General features: G+C 43.6%; 1 protein-coding gene across 1 annotated transcript in view; it reads left to right on the forward strand.

Moving 5' to 3' along the window:
- The window catches only part of ahr2 (aryl hydrocarbon receptor 2), a 41,435-nt gene extending 35,033 nt beyond the window's left edge, over nucleotides 1-6,402 (forward strand). Inside the window, exons 6-11 of the mRNA XM_032556511.1 lie at nucleotides 544-683; nucleotides 758-960; nucleotides 1,037-1,146; nucleotides 1,514-1,655; nucleotides 1,734-3,051; nucleotides 4,029-6,402. Of these exons, the coding sequence (XP_032412402.1) occupies nucleotides 544-683; nucleotides 758-960; nucleotides 1,037-1,146; nucleotides 1,514-1,655; nucleotides 1,734-3,051; nucleotides 4,029-4,115 (2,000 nt within the window). The 3' untranslated portion in view covers nucleotides 4,116-6,402. The remainder of the gene's footprint in view (nucleotides 1-543; nucleotides 684-757; nucleotides 961-1,036; nucleotides 1,147-1,513; nucleotides 1,656-1,733; nucleotides 3,052-4,028) is intronic.
- Nucleotides 6,403-7,326: the final 924 nt, after the last annotated feature.

A 7,326-nucleotide genomic window follows, 5' to 3' on the forward strand; every position in this document is an offset into this window, starting at 1 on the left:
TTAGCAGAAACTCGTCTGTTCAGCTTCGGATCTGTTTTGTGTTTAGTTAAAATGTTTTCTTAGTTTTTTCAGTTTCCGTTCTGCTCTTCCAACCAGCCTTGTTTTGTTTGGTTTTCTATGTTGGCTTTGCTTGTAATTTCCTTGTTTTACATAAATTTCACTCTGATTTATGGTTATGATTCAGAGTTTTCTCTCTGTGGGTCGGAGATGCAGCTCAGAACCACTTTGTTGTCCTTTCTGCATCTCTTTTTTCTTTCTTATGGAAGCAGGTTTTGTTTGACAAGTTTTTCTGTTATTTTTTCTGATTTCAGTTTTGTTTACTTTGGTTCTGCTTCTTTTAAGTTCTCGTTTTAAGTAATGTTTGCTTCTTTAGTCCTTCTTGTTGCTGCTCACTTTCCTGTTTTGCTTCTCTTCTTTCTTTTAGTTTGTTTTATAGGTTTTATTGTTTTTACACGGTGCTCTGCAGAAAAACATCAGGCTTTTTAAAGTGTAAATCTAGTTTGAAGCTTCCTGACTGTGTTGTCTGCTCCCTCTCCTGTCCAGGTGAGCAGAACAGCGCTGACATCAGCACCAACCTGGTGGCCTACGACCTCCAGACCATCCCTCCTGAGAACTCGTCCTTCCTGGAGAGAAACTTCTGCTGTCGTTTCCGCTGCCTCCTGGACAACTCGTCTGGCTTCCTGGTAAGACGCTCCTCCTTTTCTTCCTGAAGCCGCCATGCAGATCGTCGCTCTGAGCTGCGTCTCTTTGTCCTCAGGCTCTGAACTTCCGCGGCCGGCTCAAGTTCCTCCACGGTCAGAACCGGGTGTCTGAGAACGGGTCGCTGGTTTCACCTCAGCTGGCTCTGTTCGCCATCGCAACGCCGCTGCAGCAGCCGTCCATCCTGGAGATCCGCACTAAGACGCTCATCTTCCAGACCAAACACAAGCTGGACTTCACGCCCATCGGCATCGATGGCAGGTGAGTTAAAACACCGACCGGCCGTCAGAACGCCGAGCCGCCGCTGCAGGAAGCTGACGTGTGTTTGTGTCCGCAGAGGGAAGATCGTTCTGGGCTACAACGAGGTGGAGATCAGCATGAAGGGTTCAGGCTACAGCTTCATCCACGCCGCCGACATGATGTACTGCGCCGACAAGCATCTACGAAGTAACAAGAACTAAAAATTACTAAAAATTCCAGAATAATTCAGATCATTATGGAACCAGATGTTCCTCTAGAGGCTGGAAATATTCTAAAATAACAAAGTAAAAGGTCAATTGATAAATATCGATAAAAAGTTTTATAATAATTATAAATATTGATAATATTTTGATTTAAAAATGGTGACTATTGATAATTTTCATAAATATTGATACATTTAGTCAATTATGGACATATTTTAATAAATAAAGGTGAATGTTTGTAGATATTGATCCACTTTATTGATACCTGGTTTATGTCAGTCGATGTTTCCTGATGAATTTGATCCGTTGTAATAAATGCTGGTGATTTAAATCGTGTTTCTTGTCTGCAGTGATCAGAACCGGAGAAACCGGCTTCACCTTCTTCAGACTGCTGGCCAAAGATCGGCGCTGGGTCTGGGTCCAGGCCAACGCCCGGCTGCTCTATAAGGACGGGCGGCCAGAGTTCATCGTGGCGCGGCAGCGAGCGTTGACGTGAGTCCTGGTCCGGTCCGGAGACTCGGACTTGTCCGTGGGTCTGCTCCTGACCCGGCTGTTTTTGTCGCTCCGCAGGAACGAGGAGGGGGAGGAGCAGCTGCGCCTGCGCCAGCTGCAGCTGCCCTTCAACTTCGCCACCGGCGAGGCGCAGCTGTACGATCTGCCGCTGAGCCTGGAGAACCTGGACGTGCCGGACCTCTGCTCCGCGCCCAAACTCCGGAAGATGGAGGGAGAACCCAGCAACTCCAACTCCCTGCTGGACTGCCTGCGGAGCCAGGGCCGCGCGGCCTACTGCAAGCACGAGAACCCCAACAGCATCAGCTCGCTGAGCGACGTGGTGTTCCAGGACACGCACGCCACCGTCAGCATCCCCCAGGAGCTGCAGGCGGAGCCGGCGGCCGGCGTGCCGCTGCTGCGCATGGACCCCACCATCCAGGACATGGTGGAGACGCTGGAGCAGCTGTTCGGCGAAGCGGACCTGATCGAGGCGGTGGACGTCGGGCCGGAGGAGCTGCAGAGCTGGGAGAACTCTCTGATGAACTTCACCGCCGGCAACCAGGTGTTCCAGGACGACATGAACGACCTGCTGAGCAGCGACATCCTGACCTACGTGGCAGAGCAGCTGCAGAGCGAGGGCGGCCTGGACAAGATCCAGAACCGCAACCCGGAGCTGGCTGGGCAGCAGGACTTCAGCTGGCCCGTCCAGAACCAGAACCAGATCCAGATCCAGAACCAGATCCAGATCCAGAACCAGAACCAGATCCAGCTGCCGCTCTCTGGGTCAGCCAAGCTCAGCCACCTGGACTTCCCTCCCATGACTTCTGCTGGGCTCAACGGCCTGCAGGTTCCGGTTCCGTCTTCCCTTCAGCTGGGCAGCTCCTCAAACATGACCTTTAACCCTTCGTGTCGTCAGCACCAGGTTTTTAAAAGCAGCCCTACAGAGTTAACGGACCCGGACCAGAACCCAGTGTTTATCTTTAAAGGCTCCCAGTGGGGCGAGTCCGGCCCAGCCCAGAACTTTGTAGAACCCTACGCCCCGAATATTTCAAGCGGCGCCGACATTCAGCCGCCGCTGTCCGGGTTCCAGTCCAACCCCACCATCCAGAACGCCTTCAGAACCCCCGAGCCCGGCCTGTTCCCCAACCAGCTGGACTGCATGTTCAGAACCGCCGCCGCGCCGCTGCCCAACAGCGTCCTTCACGGCCAGGCCAGAACCGACCCGGACTTCTTCCACATGCCGGCCAAGGCCACCTGCTGCTACCAGGCGCTGCCTGCGGGCGGCGCTGTGGCGGCGGCGCTGCCATCGCATAAAGAGGCGGCGCTGACCTACCAGGTCAAGTCCAACGGCCAGACGATGCAGCAACACTTTCTACACTTCAGTGACAACACACAGGTTGACTCCTTCTCCTTCAAACTTTGACTAGGACAACAAGCACAAAAATATGAGAATCAATAAATAAAGAAATACTGGTTGTTTATACAGCAGCACTGATCTGAAACACCAGGGTACGGAACCTCAGAAGGGACAAAATTAAATAAATACTTTATGAAATCATTAATTAAATAATTTATAGAGAAATGTGATTAAATGGCTTAAATTCAAACCTCTAACAGCTGATGCAGAAAATGATTTAATTATGTATTAACTTTTTTTTTTTATGGTTCCACCATAAATTTATTTGATGAAAGTCAGGGGGCGGGGCTTATAGTGGCGCTTTCCCATCAGCCCTTTGGAGAGACTTTACAGTTATTAGGACACAATGATTTATGATTAATGATTCATTTGATGTTCAGTTCAACTTTAAAGAGATTTTCTTTTAAGATTTTTTTTTAATGAGGATAAAAACTAAAACCACAGCAGTCAGTTAGGATTGTTTTTAAGAGCTGAACATTTACTGTTATTAGTAGTACTCTTATTTACGACACATTAAGTCACATAAAGTAGTTTTTTATCAATAAACTGCACACAGTGTCTGCATTAAATCATATTTTCAAATTAATTGATATTTATTGATGCACATTCATGTAGTAGAATATTAAATAGTAAAATAGTAAAGATATAAGATAAAAATCATACAGTTTGAGGTTTTTAAAAATCATTTATATGAATTTATCATGACAATAAATGAAAACATTTCTTCTATGAAACTTACAGCTACTAGATAGAAAGGTATTTAGCTCCCCCTGGTGGTCAACATCTGCTAATCTTTCTAGATTAAATCTGGATTAAATCTCTCAGCTTTATTACCCAAATAATTCTGTTAAATCAGGAAAATACAAAGTTTACCACAGGTTTCCTGAACCGATGGCTCAGTTTTTTAAACTTCGGATCGTTGCAGGTCTCTGAGTTGATGTGTTTTGTCTCCACAGATGGACAACCGTCCCATCGTTGGGAACGGAGGATTCCCCTTCACCTTGCTGCCCAACGGGAAAACCTGCCTGACAGAGAACAAATAGGACCGCCGAGACGCCTGGACTCCAACCCGGACTGAAACTCGGACTCATCCGTGGAAAACCGTAAAGACTGGAGCGACTAACGAGGGTTAGACTGAAGAACGGGCGAAGGACAAGTTCAGCTTTGGTTCAGGTTTGGTGATGTTGGTTCGAGAAGACAATCAGGACTGGGGAAATATCTCCTCTTTTATAGGACTTATTAAGCAATTTGGATGATTTTATTGTAATACTTCCTCATATAGGAATCAGGAGTTTTCAAATTAACCATAAAAAAGGAAGAAAAATGTTTTGAGTCATTTTTCCTTCACATTTAACGGTGAGAAGCAGCAGAAAGTCGTGTGGAGTGTTCATAAAGCATTAAAAACATTTATTTAAAACACTTTTTATCGCACACAGGCAGTTTGAGGAGGTTGGAAGTGAATTTAAGTAAAACGGGACAGAATGTGAGCGGTTCGGTTCACCACTAGGGGGCAGCAGTTACAAACCTGAGTGATTCTTAATCTAAACGACTTCAACGCCTAGAGGCCGGAGGTGGTATTGCGCTCACACCCATTTGTTGCTCATTTTATTCCCATTTTTAAAAAAAAAAAAGAAAATGACGAGAACACTGAACCAGCCGCGAGTTTTTCCCGCTGTCGTGTTCAGCGCACAAATGTTCCGCTCCGACCCGAACGCCGCGCCGGGTCGACGGTCGCTGTTTCGTTGTTTGGTTGCTGTTCTAATCCGTCTCCATTGAGTTCATTTCAACTGTCCCGCAGCGGGGAAGATTTGCTTTGCAAGCAGACAGGGTATAATATAAAACCATGAACGTAAACGCACAGCAGAGTGACGTCATCATCCTACTACAAGCCTGGAAGTCGAGTCGATTCAGTGAAATCAGCTGCTTGTTTGTATTTTTTAAAGCTTTGTCTCTGAGCCAGATCTTTCTCTTCCTTTCATTTTAGTTTATTTTATTTGTTTCTTCTGATGTTTTGCTCTTTTCTTGTCAGGGGGTTAAAATACAGACGGTGCCTTAAACTGATGGAGCTTTAAAAAGAAAAAAAAAAGGGAAAATATTGTAAAATTCACCAAATTTACTTTATTAGTTTAAAGCCAAACTTTGAGATTTGTTTCACTTTAAGGTGTTTGATTTGCCAAAACACAGAAACACTTAGGATTAGATTCCTGGAGCCACTTTATGAAACTAAACAGGCACAAATTAAAACTTTAGCACTTAATTTTTAAAGAGTAACTCTCGCTGCGCTGTTTGCACTAGATTTAAAGATAAAAGTTTATTTTAGCAAGGCTCACATCCTCCTCTGTGTCTCCACAACCTTAAACCCGTCCAGCAGCAAAACACAGAAGTAAGACAGTGTAAGGCAGCTAATGTATATATGAAATAAGGAAAGTAAATGGAAAATCATTCATAGATGCCTTTTAATTGACCTAGTTTTAACAGTTCAGCCCAAACTGAGCCAACTTTAGTAGCGCTTCTTCCAGAATAAGAAAAACGAATTGTTTTCATCAGATTTTAGAGGAAACAGACTTGAATGAAACCAAACTTTTGTAACCAAAGCCATGTAAGAAGCTTTAGTCCTGAGGATACCAAAGGGAATGTAACGTAATTAACATTTTCCGTAACGTTCATTTGTTTGTGGTTTAAACATTTTTAACCACAAACACGCTCAGGTCTCACCGCGACGTTTATCCGACCTGCTCCAGGTTTCCTGTTGGTTTAAATGTTTTGCACAAGTCAGACATGGAACTCTGGGAAATGTAGTTGTCCTGCATTCAGCAGTTTTTACTGAAGAGCTTCTGGAAATGAATGAAACTCCCTGAACGTTTCCTCATGGAGCCGAACGTCGGTGACGTCTGGAGCTCAGATTCAGTTAGAAATCCAAACCCAGCATGAAGCGCTTCATCCTCAGTCAGTGCCTTTGTTTCATAAAGTATTCTATGTATAGAGATATAAATATATATTGTTACTCGCTCTTACACTATGAAAAGTCTTTAATATTTGACCTATATGCTTCAAACCTAAGGAAGCCTCCATTATGCAGTATCTATCTGTGTTTGTACATACATTCATATGTGTAATCTGTCATATATCCTGTATTGTAATAATTATTGCCTTTATTTGACCTTCTGTTGTTTTGAATATTTTCTGCACAGCTCATACGTAACCTCCTGCTCTCGTGTATTTTTGTCTTTCTGCTTCGTTGTGTCTCAATATTTGACCTTTAAATCTGTATCTGAGTGTTTGAGTCAGACTGTAAATCTCCGACATATTAAAGGTGATCTGATCACTGCAGATAGTCTCGGGGTTTTATTTCAAATACTAAACGATCCGAACCAGAACCGGCTCGGATCTGGATCGCAGAAATGAGCTGCAGTCCAGATCCGGCTGTTGAAGCGCTCGGCGCATTCAGGAGGGATTACACAACTATTAAATTTATTTAAAATTTGGTTTGAACATGTAAATGCTACCTATGGTTACACTGCGCTTTTATGGTGCATTCAAGTACACCTCGTACACTGGATTGTCCAGATATCAACACAACTCTAAAGTGATTTAAACTTTTGTTTTGCAGGTTTACACACTTTAAAAAATGTATTATTTTTTTAAAAAGTAATCTAAAATGTACATAAACCAGTTGAGTGTGATGGTCTCTGTGTCCACCAGGTGGCAGTGCAGCCACTTTAAGGCAGTTGTGGCATCAGTGTTGCTCCCAGTTCAACCTTTAATGGTTTCCAGCTGCACCAGTCATGAAGCTGCCACCACCGTGCATCACCTGGTAGTTTAGAAAGTTATTTATGGAAAAGTTTCCAGGAATAAAGTTATGTTGGACAATAACAGCTTGACGTCTTCATAGCAGCACCTTGATTGTAAAGTTTAACGTAACGTTTGAATATTTTCTTCAATATTCAATAAACCAGACCTTATTTTATTTTATTACATGTTTATTTGTCTTCTATTCCTAGTTTTCAGTCAAATCTACGTCTGTGACCAATAATTATTTTAGTAATTGATTATTAGTAATCGATAAAAAGTTGCCACTTCTGCATATTTTCTGTAATATCAGAAGCAAATTAAAGAATTTAACTATTTATTTAATAAAACAACAATCATTTTATTGTCTAAAACCCAGTAAGGCAGCGCTGCAGTAGTGAACGCTTTCGGAACCAAAGTTCGCTTCTTAAAGATCAACCTGAACAGAACTTTAACAAAACGTTT

This window comes from Xiphophorus hellerii, chromosome 24, assembly GCF_003331165.1.
Source record: "Xiphophorus hellerii strain 12219 chromosome 24, Xiphophorus_hellerii-4.1, whole genome shotgun sequence".
In the NCBI taxonomy this organism is placed as follows: Eukaryota; Metazoa; Chordata; class Actinopteri; order Cyprinodontiformes; family Poeciliidae; genus Xiphophorus; species Xiphophorus hellerii.